The 17009-nt window shown below is 42.5% G+C and overlaps 1 protein-coding gene across 1 annotated transcript in view; it reads right to left on the bottom strand.

Moving 5' to 3' along the window:
• Positions 1-6201, bottom strand: part of LOC139547710 (egl nine homolog 1-like) — a 36846-nt gene extending 30645 nt beyond the window's left edge. Inside the window, exons 1-2 of the mRNA XM_071356715.1 lie at positions 5898-6201; positions 3585-5129 (exon numbers count right to left, since the gene is read on the bottom strand). Coding sequence (XP_071212816.1) covers positions 3585-4865 — 1281 coding nt within the window. The 5' untranslated portion in view covers positions 4866-5129; positions 5898-6201. The remainder of the gene's footprint in view (positions 1-3584; positions 5130-5897) is intronic.
• Between the last annotated feature and the right edge of the window lie 10808 nt (positions 6202-17009).

Here is a 17009-nt window from a genome sequence, read left to right on the forward strand (position 1 = left end):
CCACAACTATTACTACCCTACAGTACATTACAGCTACTACCACTATTAAGACTACAACTACCACAACTATTACTACCCTACAGTACATTACAGCTACTACCACTATTAAGACTACAACTACCACAACTATTACTACCATACAGTACATTACAGCTACTACCACTATTAAGACTACAACTACCACAACTATTACTACCATACAGTACATTACAGCTACTACGACTATTAAGACTACAACTACCACAACTATTACTACCCTACAGTACATTACAGCTACTACAACTATTAAGACTACAACTACCACAACTATTACTACCCTACAGTACATTACAGCTACTACTACTATTAAGACTACAACTACCACAACTATTACTACCCTACAGTACATTACAGCTACTACTACTATTAAGACTACAACTACCACAACTATTACTACCCTACATTACATTACAGCTACTACTACTATTAAGACTACAACTACCACAACTATTACTACCCTACAGTACATTACAGCAACTACCACAACTATTACTACCCTACAGTACATTACAGCTACTACTACTATTAAGACTACAACTACCACAACTATTACTACCCTACAGTACATTACAGCTACTACTACTATTAAGACTACAACTACCACAACTATTACTACCCTACAGTACATTACAGCTACTACTACTATTAAGACTACAACTACCACAACTATTACTACCCTACAGTACATTACAGCTACTACTACTATTAAGACTACAACTACCACAACTATTACTACCCTACAGTACATTACAGCTACTACCACTATTAAGACTACAACTACCACAACTATTACTACCCTACAGTACATTACAGCTACTACTACTATTAAGACTACAACTACCACAACTATTACTACCCTACAGTACATTACAGCTACTACTACTATTAAGACTACAACTACCACAACTATTACTACCCTACAGTACATTACAGCTACTACCACTATTAAAACTACAACTACCACAACTATTACTACCCTACAGTACATTACAGCTACTACTACTATTAACACTACAACTACCACAACTATTACTACCCTACAGTACATTACAGCTACTACCACTATTAAGACTACAACTACCACAACTATTACTACCCTACAGTACATTACAGCTACTACTACTATTAAGACTACAACTACCACAACTATTACTACCCTACAGTACATTACAGCTACTACTACTATTAAGACTACAACTACCACAACTATTACTACCCTACAGTACATTACAGCTACTACCACTATTAAGACTACAACTACCACAACTATTACTACCCTACAGTACATTACAGCTACTACTACTATTAAGACTACAACTACCACAACTATTACTACCCTACAGTACATTACAGCTACTACTACTATTAAGACTACAACTACCACAACTATTACTACCCTACAGTACATTACAGCTACTACCACTATTAAGACTACAACTACCACAACTATTACTACCCTACAGTACATTACAGCTACTACCACTATTAAGACTACAACTACCACAACTCTTACTACCCTACAGTACATTACAGCTACTACCACTATTAAGACTACAACTACCACAACTCTTACTACCCTACAGTACATTACAGCTACTACCACTATTAAGACTACAACTACCACAACTCTTACTACCCTACAGTACATTACAGCTACTACCACTATTAAGACTACAACTACCACAACTCTTACTACCCTACAGTACATTACAGCTACTACCACTATTAAGACTACAACTACCACAACTCTTACTACCCTACAGTACATTACAGCTACTACAACTATTAAGACTACAACTACCACAACTATTACTACCCTACAGTACATTACAGCTACTACCACTATTAAGACTACAACTACCACAACTCTTACTACTAACCCCTCTGCTACTTCTAGGATGACTACTATCCCCACCACCACTACTTCTGCGACCATACATATTTCTATTAAATATTCCACTCCAACCTCCTAGAGTAAAGGTGGCGTAACAGAGTCTAGACAGTTCTGCAATGGCTAACACCACTGATAAGAGGCAGACCCTGGGCTCAAGGTGCAGTAGTGAACAACTGAGATAATATGTTAATATAACATAGTGACTAGGCAGCAGATTATATCAAAGCGACTTACAGTCAACACATAGGGTTATATTCAGTATAATGTATTGCGGCTTATGCAGGACTCAAACCATGCTCTAGTCTAGTTGAACCAAGGACTAGATAGGTCTGAACCCTGCTTTAGGAGAGGGCTGAGTGGGCTGAGAAACTGGTTCAGGGTGGGGTGGAAACCTGGGGGAATGCAGTGAGAGTGGGTGAGACCGATGTAGGACCGTGACATAACCTGGCTCAAATATCCAGACCTGCGTCACTGAGCAAGGTCACTGACAACTTACAGCACTGCAGCCAACTAGGCTCTGTACGGCTAGTAGGGATGGGGCAAAATCAACTACCACACTTTGGTCATCAAGGTTGGAGTAAATTCGAATTGAAGTCAATTCTAATTGAAGTCAGTCAATTCAGGAAGTAAACTGAAATTCCAATTCAATAATTGAAAAAGGCATTTTATTTTGAGTGAATTCTCAATAAACCTAAAAGGAGAAACTACTCATTTGAAAATGTTATTTTTGTCTTTGTTTGTTTGTTTATTTCCTGAATTCACCGACTTCAATTCAAATTTTCAACCCTGTTTGTCATGTCTGGCCATTGTCTAAGCTTGTAAAATCAAAGTTTAATGCTATGCTAAGGAAGGTTAAAAATAACCACTCTTTCATACATTCATATTCTCAAAACGCACAAAGACAAAAACAATCCAAACAAGCGCATACATACATGGCCATACAAAAAGCTACGATTGGCTAGGCAAGCAAACAGTCAAACATACTGTACACAGCCATCCAAACAGACACCGACTAACCAAACAAACACACACACTCTTACCAAACCAGCCACAAGAATACCTTGTTTGTGTACGAGTGAGAGATATAGATTGAAAGAGTTGCCTTCAAATCTAGTGAAACGTTGGCATAAACAGTGGCATGACAATAGGGGCATACTGGCATACACAGTGGCATGGGAGAAGTCAGGGGCATATAGGACAGCTATGGCCCCACTTACCTGAGGGCGTGGCCCTATCACAATGAATCAGACAGGGAGCAGAACAGATGGGATTACATACCCACCCTTTATCAGTGAGATGACAGTGACAGCTCAACATTGCAATAGATGATGTAATCAAAATGGGACTCCACAGCTAATCACCCCCTATCTATAGAGTAGAATTATATAAACGTTGATTTGGGTACTAATCCTTTCTATTTCAGTCAGCCTCCCCCCCTCCTCGCCCCTCATCCTCCTCTCAGCAGGATATGGCATTTGATGACATTGAGTCCCCAGCTCACACTGTTCCCTTCCACAATTCTCTACATTTCTCTCTTCGCCAGCTTCTCCACCTATCTCCCCTCATCTTGGTGCTCCCATTGATGACGCCATTCCTTCCTGTCCCCAAACCCACCACCTTGGCCCTCCCGCCGCCCTCCCCGTTCACTCACCTTGGTGCGCCCGTTGATGACACAGTCCCCCAGCTGCCCGTTGGCAGCGCTGTGCATCACGGCCTCGTCGATGCGTGCCATCAGCGTGGCGATGCCCTCGCACCCCGGCTCGTGCCCCTCCACCCAGGCGATCTGGTCTCCACGGATACTCCGCGAGGGGATGCTCCTCTGGCTAACCAGCTGACCGCCGCGGAACTTCCCGCTGCGATTCAGACTCTCCACCTCGCCCATCACCGACTCACCCAGCCGTGGCCCCAGGAAACTGTCCTTCACACAGATACCGTAGGAATTCATACAGGGCACGATGTACTTCTGGGCGATATGCTCCGCCGACCAGCCCGCCCCGGCCTGTAACCGTAGAGACGGGATGCTGTTGGACTCTACTGGGGACGTCTGGTCTGGAATGGCCCCGGTGCTCAGCAGTGTCACCTTGTGTACATTGTGGTGCAGCTTGTTGTTGTGAGGGGCGGGCAAAGGGGGGTGAGGGGTGGCGCCGTGGTTGTGGTTGCTAAGGTTATTGTTGATGCTGTTGTCGCCATTAGCAGCGGGCGGAACCGCCTTGCCTGGTTTGGAGGGCTCTGCTTTGTGAACGTCGCTCTCCGCTACTAGTCTCCGTTTGCAGTCCGGGGTTATCGACTCTCCAGGTCCGTAGAACATCATACCTAGAGATCCTAAACCTGACCCCGCTGACAAGCCACATCCTTTGGGCGTCTCCAGACCCATGTCCCGGTTCTCCCCGCCTCTCCGCTTCCGATGGTGCTGTTTGACCTGCGGGTCACCATTGGCCCTCTTCACCAGAAGAGCACATTTCTCATGTTGTGCTCTGTCCCCATTCTCCACGAGGCGTGCTCTGTTGCCGAGGGGTTGCGCAAGGCCATTGGGTGTCTCCGCCACCCCCCTCACTTGCGGAGGACAACCGTTGGGAGTTTGCGCCAAAACCCCACTATGGCTGCCCTCAATGGTTGCGCACGGAGACACGATCCCGCCGTTATAGAACGGCAGCCCAGTATTCGGCTGCTTCTTTAAAACCATGATTCCGGAAGAGCTTGCTTTGGAAGCCAGACCTGACAGTAACTCCGCAGCCGTGGCGCTCCCAACAGGCGCCATGCCCGGGCAGTATCTATTTCGTCCATTTAGTCCCATGTTGGTCTGGAAAGGGTGAAGCTCGGCAGCTCCGAATATGTGTTCACCGTTTGTCACTCTCTCATGCGAGGCTGAAAAACTGTGATGTGCGTGGGAAGAGCTTGGATTTAAAAGGTCCGTGTGTTCCAAGCTCTCCATTTCATCTCATCTAGTGCTGGATGTGCACGTAGCCCACGTCCTCGCCTCATTTTTTACCAGAGCCACTGTGCGAGAGGGAGTGTGTAGTACAACTGCCGAGTCTGCGAGAGAGGAGCGTTGCCACAGCTTTGGAAAGTCTCATATTAAAAAGTCCGAATAGCTCCGAATATGCCTCAGTTTCTTTCATTCATGGTTTTTCTTGAAATGGTTTCACATTTGTCTTCTATTGAAATGTTTTCTGATATTCTGAAGCTTGCGATGTTTCTAAAACCAAATAATACAATAATTACTTGACTGTGATTACCGTTAGCCTACAATAAATATGCTAATTGTATCGCCCACACTCAAGCTAAACACAAAGCAGCCTAATTTCCAAACCAGGCCTAGGCTATTCACATTCCCTAAATCAAGAAACCTGTAAAGGACCCGAAACTTGCTAGACACATTTAATTGTAGGCCTAATATCTTTTGTAGCGTGGCTTACATTTGACCAACTTTAAATATGTCGAAATTGCTTTAAAATATTCTTATATAATATTCGAATAATATATTATATTCAGACATTGGGCTATAGTGGCCAGGGTAGTTAAATAGGAATTGATTTGTTACAGCAATTACATTCTAAAATATCAAAGCAAGGTTCGCTTACAAAAAGGGGTTTTGTAAAGCGACTTAATTTTCATGAAATATTTCAGGCAATAACAACACATTAAAGTAATAATACGGATATCTGTAAGAATAATTCCCCACGTCACGAAGAAGGGGGTAAGCACATTGTGAGAGCAGCTACTCTGAAGAACACATGCCCCTCCACCTTGTTATTCATTCGTATTACTTAGTGTGTAGCCTGTATTCATAGGCTATAACTAAGAAATATAGCCTACACGTGTTTGTATTCCTTCCAAGATACAAATAGTCTATATTGGATTATTTGAATGAGTTTAGCTATGACTTTGAAATAAATTCAATAAAGTGCATAATAATAGTAACCCGGGCAAAATATAGCCCTCTGTCAGCTGGTTGTACACTTACCTATATGTAACGCAGAGCTCCAGTAGCGTAGCCTACGTGCCCGGCTGAGGGTACGTCTGTTATTTCCGGGATTGTCTTGCTGTTGTTCCAGACGATTTTCTTTATGTTTAGCTAATTAATATCCAGATATGTCCACCACCCAGGGTGGAATTTGGAAACAGATGCTTGTCCTTGGGAGAGGAACTACCGCTTCTGCCACGGGAGTCAGAGTAGGTCCCCCTCAATCACTAAAAAGTACGCTCCATTTCTCCACCGTGTCTCTCCGCCGGTAATTCCCCCAGCATCTATCTCTATCTCCCCCCCTTTCTCCGCTCGCTTGCCCTCTCCTGTCCATGAAAGATCCTGTCAGTTGCACGTGCACATGGACACGTCATTCAGAACAGTTCAGATCAGAGCCGGTTGTGTGCACAGTTGTTGACATTCTTTGCAAGTTAGCGGGGTATCAGCCCCGTTCTAGATAAGTATAGGTCAGCAATGGGGTAGCCTACATCTATTAACATAATTGTCTGTATGGTAATAATATGTATTTTTGTAAAGTGGTTTCTTGCATCATACAACAGTGCAATTTACAGTAATCTATTTGGCCCAATGTGTTACAGACTAAGTTAACAAATCATTAATTCATGTCAAGCCCTTTATGATGTAAAAACGTTTTATAAGTCTCATGCAATGTAAGCCTGCATTGAACACCGCATATAGGCTACTGTAGGCTACATCATAGAAATCAAAGCTATTTCCATGTGAAAATGTTATGGGTTTTGTTGGTAGGCCACAAGGCCGACATTATGCTCAAATCGCCACAATAGACTATTGGCTACTGTCTTAAACTGTAAGGGTTTACAGTGTTCACTGTAAACGTGCGCCAGAAGTTTCACAAAATTCTCACAAGGTTCAAGTTTCTGCTCACAAGACCTAAAAATTTGCTCGGGGCCCCAAAAACTAAATAATTAAGGGAACATTGCTGGACAGACGTTGCTCTTCGGTTTTGTGATGAAGCAAATGTATGTGTAGTTGCAGTGGTGGAACCCAATTTTCATACTTGAGTAAAAGTAAAGATACCTTAATAGAAAATGACTCAGGTAAAAGTGAAAGTCACCCAGTAAAATACTACTTGAGTAAAAGTCTAAAAGTATTTGGTTTTATATATACTTAAGTATCAAAAGTAAATATAATCGCTGAAATATACTTACAGTTGAAGTCGGAAGTTTACATACACTTAGGTTGGAGTTATTAAAACTCGTTTTTCAACCACTCCACAAATTTCTTGTTAACGAACTATAGTTTTGGTAAGTTGGTAAGGACTTATTTACTTTGTGCATGAGACAAGTTATTTTTCCAACAATTGTTTACAGATAGATAATTTCACTTATAATTCACTGTATCACAATTCCAGTGCGTCAGAAGTTTACATACACTGAGTTGACTGTGCCTTTAAACAGCTTGGAAAATTGCAGAAAATGATGTCATGGCTTTAGAAGCTTCTGAAAGGATAATTGACATCATTTGAGTCAATTAGGTGTACCTGTGCATGTATTTCAAGGCCTACCTTCAAACTCAGTTTCTCTTTGCTTGACATCATGGGACAGACCTCCACAAGTCTGGTTCATCCTTGGGAGCAATTTCCAAACGCCTGAAGGTACCACGTTCATCTGTACAAACAATAGTATGCAAGTATAAACACCATGGGACCACGCAGCCGTCATACCGTTCAGGAAGGAGACACGTTATGTCTCCTAGAGATTAACGTACTTTGGTGTGAAAAGTGCAAATCAATCCCAGAACAACAGCAAAGGACCTTGTGAAGATGGTGGAGGAAACAGGTACAAAAGTATCTATATCCACAGTAAAACAAGTCCTATAGCGGCATAACCTGAAAGGCCGCTCAGCAAGGACGAAGCCACTGCTCCAAAACCGCCATAAAAAAGCCACACTACGGTTTGCAACTGCACATGGGTACAAAGATTGTACTTTTTGGAGAAATGTCCTCTTGTCTGATGACACAAAAATAGAACTGTTTGGCCATAATGACCATCGTTATGTTTGGAGGAAAAAGGGGGAGGCTTTCACGTCGAAGAACACCATCCCAACCGTGAAGCACGGGAGTGGTAGCATCATGTTGTGGGGGTGCTTTGCTGCAGGAGGGACTGGTGCACTTCACAAAATAGATGGCATCATGAGGAGGAAAATTATGTGGATATATTGAAGCAACATCTCAAGACTTCAGTCAGGAAGCTAAATGGGTCTTCCAAATGGACAATGACCCCAAGCATACTTCCAAAGTTGTGGCAAAATGGCTTAAGGACAACAAAGTCAAGGTATTGGAGTGGCCATCACAGCCCTGACCTCAATCCTATAGAAAATGTGTAGGCAGAACTAAAAAAGTGTGTGCTAGCAAGGAGGCCTACAAACCTGACTCAGTTACACCAGCTCTGTCAGGAGGAATGGGCCAAATTCATCCAACTTATTGTGGGAAGCATGTGGAAAGCTACCCAAAACATTTGACCCAAGTTAAACAATTTAAAGGCAATGCTACCAAATACTAATTGAGTGTATGTAAACTTCTGACCCACTGGGAATGTGATGAAAGAAATAAAAGCTGAAATAAATCATTCTCTCTACTATTATTCTGACATTTCACATTCTTAAAATAAAGTGGTGATCCTAACTGACCTAAAATAGGGAATTTTTACAAGGATTAAATGTCAGGAATTGTGAAAAACTGAGTTGAAAATGTATTTGTGTATAGGTGTATGTAAACTTCTGACTTCAATTGCAAGTATCAAAAGTACAAGTATAAGTATAAAACATTTCTAATTCCTTAAATTAACCATTGCAGACGGGTCACATTTTCAATTTTTTTTTACATTTACAGATGGCCAAGGGCACACTCCGACACCATTTACAAACGAAGCATGTGTTTAGTGAGTCCGTTGCATCAGAGGCAGTAGGGATGACCAGAGATGTTCTCTTGATAAGTATGTGAATTAGACCATATTTTCCTGTCCTGTTAGCATTCAAAATGTAACAAGTAATTTTGGGTGTCAGGGAAAATGTATGGAGTAAAAGTACATTATTTTCTTAAGGAATATAGTAAAGTAAAAGTGGTCAAAAAAATAAATAGTAAAGTAAAGTACAGATACCCCAAAAAACGACTTAAGTAGTACTTGAAAGTCTTTTTACTTAAGTACTTTACACCACTGTGTAGTTGTTGTATTTTTGTTGTCACAGCCTTATTGTGGTGTATGAACTAATGGGTTATAGACGAAGCAACGCAAATATCACAACATGGGTTGTAATATGGCTTTTTAACTGGCCTGGCTTCCCCAGTGATTTTACCCACGCACTGCTACTGATAGGAAAACCTCTGTGATACAATGTAACTGTTTTGAGGAAGTTGGCTGTCATGAGTTTGGCAACAATGTAGGCTATCACATTCCTGTTTGTAGGAAATGGGTCCAAAAGTCAATGATAGTCAGTGGCTATTAAGTTGTTCCCAGTGTGATGACGAAAAGCCTTTGAAAGCTTTTGAACTTAAAGCTGACATTGACAGCCTCGAAATTTGGATTTGTTATGGATTGGGCCTAAAAGTAGGCCTACAGTATTGCTATGGGTGCACTACTATGTTGAAAATGTTTTACTTAAACTCTTATACACTATATATACAAAAGTATGTGGACACCCCTTAAAATTAGTGGGTTCGGCTATTTCATCCACACCCGTTGCTGACGGGTGTATAAAATCGAGCACACAGCCATGCAATCTCCATAGACAAACATTGGCAGTAGAATGGCCTTACTGAAGAGCTCAGTGACTTTCAACATGGCACTGTCATAGGATGCCACCTTTTGAACAAGTCAGTTTGTAAAATTTCTGCCTTGCTGGAGCTTCCCCGGTCAACTGTAAGTGCTGTTATTGTGAAGTGGAAACTTCTATGAGCAACAACGGCTCAGTGGCGAAGTGGTAGGCCACACAAGCTCACAGAACGGGACCACAGAGTGCTGAAGCGCGTAGTGTGTAAAAATTGTCGGTCCTCGGTTGCAACACTCACTACCGCCGGGAGCTTCATGAAATGGGTTTCCATGGCCGAGCAGCCGCACACAAGCCTAAGATCACCATGCGCAATGCCAAGCGTCAGCTGTAGTGGTGTAAAGCTCGCCGCCATTGGACCCTGGAAACACTTTCTCTGGAGTGATTAATCACGCTTCACCATCTGGCAGTCGGACGGACAAATCTGGGTTTGGCGGATGCCAGCAGAACACTACCTGCCCCAATGCATAGTGCCAACTGTAAAGTTTGGTGGAGGATGAATCATGGTTTGGGGCTGTTTTTCATGATTTGGGCTAGGCCCTTTAGTTCCAGTGAAGGGAAATCTTAACGCTACAGCATACAATAACATTCTAGACGATTCTGTGCTTCCAACTTTGTGGCAACAGTTTGGGGAAGGCCCTTTCCTGTTTCAGCATGACTATGTCCCCGTGCATAAAGCGAGGTCCTTACAGAAATAATTGTTTGTCAAGATCTGTGTGGAAGAACTTGACTGGCCTGCACAGAGCCCTGACCTCAACCCCATCGAACACCTTTGGGATGAATTGAAATGCCGACTGCGAGCCAGGCCTAATCATTGCCCAACATCAGTGCCCCACCTCACTAATGCTCTTGTGGCTGAATGGAAGCAAGTGGAAATTACACATTTTAGAAGCCTTTTTAAACCTAGAATACACTGTGCAGGAAATTTCCTACAACAACAGCGTGATCAAATGAAGATCATACATCTACAGTGGCGAGAAATATTATCTGAACCCCTTGGAATTACATGGATTTCTGCATAAATTCTTCATCAAATTTGATCTGATCTTCATCTAAGTCACAACAATAGACAAACATAGTGTGCTTAAAGTAATAACACTCAAATGATCTATATTGAATACATCATTTAAATATTCAGTGTAGGTTGGAAAAAGTGTGTGAACCCCTAGGCTAATGACTTCTCCAAAAGCTAATTGGAGTCAGGAGTCAGCTAACCTGGAGTCCAATCAATGAGACAAGATTGGAGATGTTGGTTAGAGCTGCCTTGCCCTATAAAAAACACTCACAAAATTTGAGTTTGCTATTTACAAGAAGCATTGCCTGATGTGAACCATGCCTCAAACAAAAGAGATCTCAGAAGACCTAAGATGAAGAATTGTTGACTTGCATAAAGCTGGAAAGGGTTACAAAAGTGTCTCTAAAAGCCTTGACGTTTATCAGTCCACGGTAAAACAGATTGTCGATAAATGGAGAAAGTTCAGCATTGTTGCTACTCTCCCTAGGAGTGGCCATCCTGCAAAGATGACTGCAAGAGCACAGCGCAGAATGCTCAATGAGGTTAAGAAGAATCCTAGAGTGTCAGCTAAAGACTTACAGAAATCTCTGGAACATGCTTACATCTCTGTTGATGAGTCTACGATACGTAAAACACTAAACAAGAATGGTGTTCATGGGAGGACACCAAGGAAGAAGCCACTGCTGTCCAACAAAACATTGCTACACGTCTGAAGTTTGCAAAAGTGCACCTGGATGTTCCATAGCGCTACTGGCAAAATATTCTGTGGACAGATGAAACTACAGTTGAGTTGTTTGGAAGGAACACACAACACTATGTGCGGGAAAAAAAGGCACATCACACCAACATCAAAACCTCATCCCAACTGTAAAGTATGGTGGAGGGAGCATCATGGTTTGGGGCTGCTTTGCTGCTTCAGGGCCTGGACAGCCTGCTGTCATTGATGGAAAAATGAATACCCAAGTTTATCAAGACATTTTGCAGGAGAATGTTAGGCTATCTTTCCACCAATTGAAGCTCAACAGATGTTGGGTGATGCAACAGGACAAGGATCCAAAACACAGAAGTAAATCAACAATAGAATGGCTTCAACAGAAGAAAATAGGCCTTCTGGAGTGGCCCAGTCAGAGTCCTGACCTCAACCCGATTGAGATGCTGTGGCATGACCTCAAGTTAGCAGTTCACACCAGACATCCCAAGAATATTGCTGAACTGAAACAGTTTTGTAAAGAGGAATGATCCAAAATTCCTCCTGACCGTTGTGCAGGTCTGATCCGCAACTACAGAAAACGTTTGGTTGAGGTTAATGCTGCCAACGGAGGGTCAACCAGTTATTAAATCCAAGGGTTCACATACTTTTCCCACCCTGCGCTGTGAATGTTTACACGGTGTGTTCAATAAAGACATGAAAACGTATAATTGTTTGTGTGTTATTAGTTTAAGCCGACTGTGTTTGTCTATTGTTGAGACCTAGATGAAGATCAGATGAATTGTGTGACTAATTTATGCAGAAATCCAGGTATTTCCGAAGGGTTCACATGCTTTTTCTTGCCACTGTATATGTGTTGAAGGAGGAGGTGAGATAATGTGACCCTGTGGCCAGTGGATTAGTGCTCCACTCTGTGGGATTAAAGACAGGGAGGTGTTTTGTCACCGCAGAGCATGCCACTCTCGTCTACCATTTTTCAGGAACAATGGTACGGGCAGGGGCCGTGTGAAGTGACTGGGTCACCAGCCTCACTGTCCATCCTCACACCTCAGCAGACACACACAGAGAAAGAGACAGGCAGGCACATGCGCAATACTTACAGGACAATACAGACAGAAAGACATGCACACAGACCAGACAGAGAGATGGAGAGACAATAAGGCAAAGTCCAGAGAGGAGATATGCCTGATAGTGTAAGCCTACAGGCTAGACACAGGGATCAATGGGGAATCCAAACAAACCGTGATGTCATAGGTTACAGGGTCAGCAACTCTGTGACTGACACTCATGACCATTAGGAAGTGGTGTACATGGTATGGGGCTTTCCTTAGGGACTTTCCACAGCCTTCAGCCTTAAGGAAAACACCATTCAAAAACAATCTTTTGGTATATTTCCATTAGTCCCCTGTTGATACAGTCCCAAGATAATGGACTTTCAAGCAGTGTCACTTGCCACATCATTTGACTGTTGAGACACAAAATGTCACTAGCACAAAGCAGCATCATGATGATGTGGCAAGTGACATTTTGCATCTTGAAAACTTGACTGCTGCCATGCAAAATATGTTGGGACTGTATCAACAATAGACTAAAATCTGTGGATTTTTCCTTTGATACTCACGGACAATATTTTCACAACATAGGCCTACACACTACTTTATAAAATACATCTGTGCAAAGTTATCTGTATTTTTTTCTGTCAAACCCAATACAGGAACTGAAACAAGTGTACCAATATACAGTGCCAGTCAAAAGTTTGAACACACATACTCATTCCAGGGTTTTTCTTTATTTTACTATTTTCTACATTGTATAATAATAGTGAAGACATCAAAACTATGACATAACACATATGGAATCATGTAGTAACCATAAGAGTGTTCAACAAATCTAAATATATTTTAGATTTTAGATTCTTCAAAGTAGCCACCTTTTGCCTTGATGGCAGCTTTGAACACTCTTGGCATTCTCTCAACCAGCTTCACCTGGAATGCTTTTCCAACTGTCTCGAAGGAGTGCCCACATATGCTGGGCACTTGTTGGCTGCTTTTCCTTCACTCTGCGTCTAACTCATCCCAAACTATCTCAATTGGGTTGAGGTCGGGAGATTGTGGAGGGCAGGTCATCTGATGCAGCACTCCATCACTCTCCGTCTTGGTCAAATAGCCCTTACACAGCCTGGAGATGTGTGTTGGGTCATTGTCCTGTTGAAAAACAAATGATTGTCCCACTAAGCGCAAACCAGATGGGATGGCGTATCGCTGCAGAATGCTGTGGTAGCCATGGCTGGTTAAGTGTGCCTTGAATTCTAAATAAATCACAGACGTTGTCACCAGTAAAGCACCCCCACACCATTAGTAATGGTTTCTTTGCAGCAAATCGACCATGCAAAGGCCTGATTCACACGGTCTCCTCTGAACAGTTAATGTTGACATGTGTCTGTTACTTGAACCTTGTGAAGCATTTATTTGGGCTGCAATTTCTGAGGCTGGTAACGCTAATGAACTTCTCCTCTGCAGCAGAGGTACCTCTGGGTCTTCCTTTCCTGTGGCGGTCCTCATGAGAGCCAGTTTCATCATAGCGCTTGATGGTTTTTGCGACTGCACTTAAAGAAACTTTCAAAGTTCTTGAAATTTTCCGTATTGACTGACCTTCATGTCTTAATGTATTGATGGACTGTTGTTTCTCTTTGCTTATTTGAGCTGTTCTTGCCATAATATGGACTTGTTTTTTTACCAAATAGGGCCATCTTCTGTATACCACCCCTTCCTTGTCACAACACAACTGATATTTGTTTAACACTTTGTTAGTAAACTATTCCATATGTGTTATTTCATAGCTTTGATGTCTTCACTATTATTCTACAATGTAGAAAATAGTAAAAATATAGAAAAACCCTGGAATGAGCAGGTGTCTCCAAACTTTTGACTGGTACTGTAAATATGTAGCGAGAGAGAGAGACAAAGACAGAGAGAGACACAGAGATAGAGACAGCGAGAGAGAGGGGGGGTTAGATGTGCTGAGCAGCACTCCTCAGTGAAATGCAGGTTGGGGGACTCCAGTGCAGCTGTATAGGGAGCAGTGACCTTGGAGATTGTTACAATGTTTTTCTGCTCTGGGAAATAAGTGTTAAAGATAAGTGTCGGTCGATATGTAATCTACACTTGGGGCGGCACCTAGTGGTTAGAGCGTTGGACTAGTAACCGAAAGGTTGCAAGATCGAATCCTCGCGCTGACAAGGTAAAAATCTGTCGTTCTGCCCCTGAACAAAGGCAGTTAACCCACTGTTCCTAGGCCGTCATTGAAATTAAGAATTTGTTCTTAACTGACTTGCCAAGTTAAACAAAGGTCAAATAAAATAAACACTGTACAATCAATATCTCATCTGTTACTTTGTTTCCATAGATGTACGCAAAACCATTTGCTTTCAGTTATCAGATAGAAGTTAAAGGTTTAGATAGGATATTACAATGTAACTACATTTTATTGTTGGTGTTTTTCTCCTCACAAACAGATACTGTAAGTCGTGTTCCAGTTGGAACGCTACAGGGAACAGGAAGCTGTGGGAAGAATTATTTATGGGCACAGGTGTGTGTTCCATCCTTTGTTTTCTCATTTAATTCTGACAGGTTTCTTTTGCTCTTCCTCTACTCTATTTAATAGTTTATTTTGGGATGTTTTGAAAGATAAGAATATTCTGTTAATCGGTTCAACGTCTGTGTGTGTGTGTGTGTGTGTGTTTGGGTGTGTGTGTGTGTGTGTGTGTGTGTGTGTGTGTGTGTGTGTGTGTGTGTGTGTGTGTGTGTGTGTGTGTGTGTGTGTGTGTGTGTGTGTGTGTGTGTGTGTGTGTGTGTGTGTGTGTGTGTGTGTGTGTGTGTGTGTCAATACGTACGGTGCATTCGGGAAAGTATTCAGACCTCACATTCTTGTTACGTTACAGCCTTATTCTAAAATGTATTGAACTTATTCTAAAACCAAGAATGAGCTCTTTGGTCTGAATGCCAAGCGTCACGTCTGGAGGAAACCTAGCACTGTCCCTACGGTGAAGCATGGTGGTGGCAGCATCATGCTGTGGTAATGTTTTTCAGCGGCAGGGACTGGGAGACTTGTCAGGATCGAGGGAAAGCTGAACGGAGCAAAGTACAGAGAGATCCTTGATGAAAACCTGCTCCAGAGTGATCAGGACCTCAGACTGGGTCGAAGGTCATTGTCCTGAGCACACAGCCAAGACAATGCAGGAGTGGCTTTGGGACAAGTCTCTGAATGTTCTTGAGTGGCCCAGCCAGAGCCCGGACTTGAACCTGATCGAAGATCTCTGGAGAGACCTGAAAATAGCAGTGCAGCGACGCTCCCCTTCCAACCTGACATAGCTTGAGAGGATCTGCAGAGAAGAATGGGAGAAACTCCCCAAATACAGGTGTGCCAAGCTTGTAGTGTCATACAGAAGAAGACTCAAGGCTGTAATCGCTGTGAAAGGTGCTTCAACAAAGTACTGAGTATAGGGTCTGAATACTTATGTAAATGTGATATTTCTGTAATTAAAAAAAAAAACATTTGCAAAAATATCTAAAAACCTGTTTTTGCTTTGTCATTATGGGGTGTTGTGTGTAGATTGATGAGGGAAAAAAACAATTTGATCAATTTTAGAATAAGGCTGTAACGTCACAAAATGTGGAAAAAGTCAAGAGGTCTGAAATACTTTCCGAATTCACTGTAAGTAGGACGCGTAGAGCTACATGTGATGGAAAGAGATTCTATAATAATATGTAGCCTAATAAATGATATCCTGTTGCTCTTACACGGTCAGATGAGAGGCCAGGATGGAAGCTTTACCATACCGTTCAGTGTCCTCAATATGACTTGCAGCCAGAAGTTTAGTAATGTTGTGGAAACATTGTCCAAGCAAAACCCCACATTGTTGCCTGTTGTCAGGCTGCGATTCCTTCCTGCTTTAACGACTTTGTTTTGGCTGTGGATCAGATGTCAAAGATCAGCATCAGCATGCTCTCTGCTGTCAGCTCGCTGCTGTTGTCTAGTTCTATACATTTAACATGAATTACAATGGAAATTGAATCGAACCTACATCATACACTTGGTGTGAGAACATCGTTGTGCGTGTGTGTATGTGCCTTTTGTCTGTTTCCATGGGTGTGTTTGTGAGTTTAATCATTTCCTGATAGCTTGTGTTTATAATGGTGTATTTCACTGCTGGTGGCTGTATAGTGGGAACAGAGTTTTTAATACTCCAGTAGACAGGGAAATGTTATCAATAGCAGGAAGAGAGCTTCCACGAGCTGCCGTCCCACCTCCCACTTCACACACACAAGACACACACAACACGTATGCAGCCTTGTTCTCACTTAAGTACACTACCGGTCAAAAGTTCACTCTCCTACCAAGAAGGAGAGTGATGGGGTGCTGCATCAGATGACCTGTCCTCCACAATCCCCCGACCTCAACCAAACTGAGATGGTTTGGGATGAGTCGGACCGCAGAGGGAAGGAAAAGCAGCCAACAAGTGCTCAGCACATGTGGGAACTACTTCAAGACTGATGGAAAAGCATTCCAGGTGAAGCTGGTT

The sequence above is a fragment of the Salvelinus alpinus genome, chromosome 21 (genome assembly GCF_045679555.1).
Source record: "Salvelinus alpinus chromosome 21, SLU_Salpinus.1, whole genome shotgun sequence".
In the NCBI taxonomy this organism is placed as follows: Eukaryota; Metazoa; Chordata; class Actinopteri; order Salmoniformes; family Salmonidae; genus Salvelinus; species Salvelinus alpinus.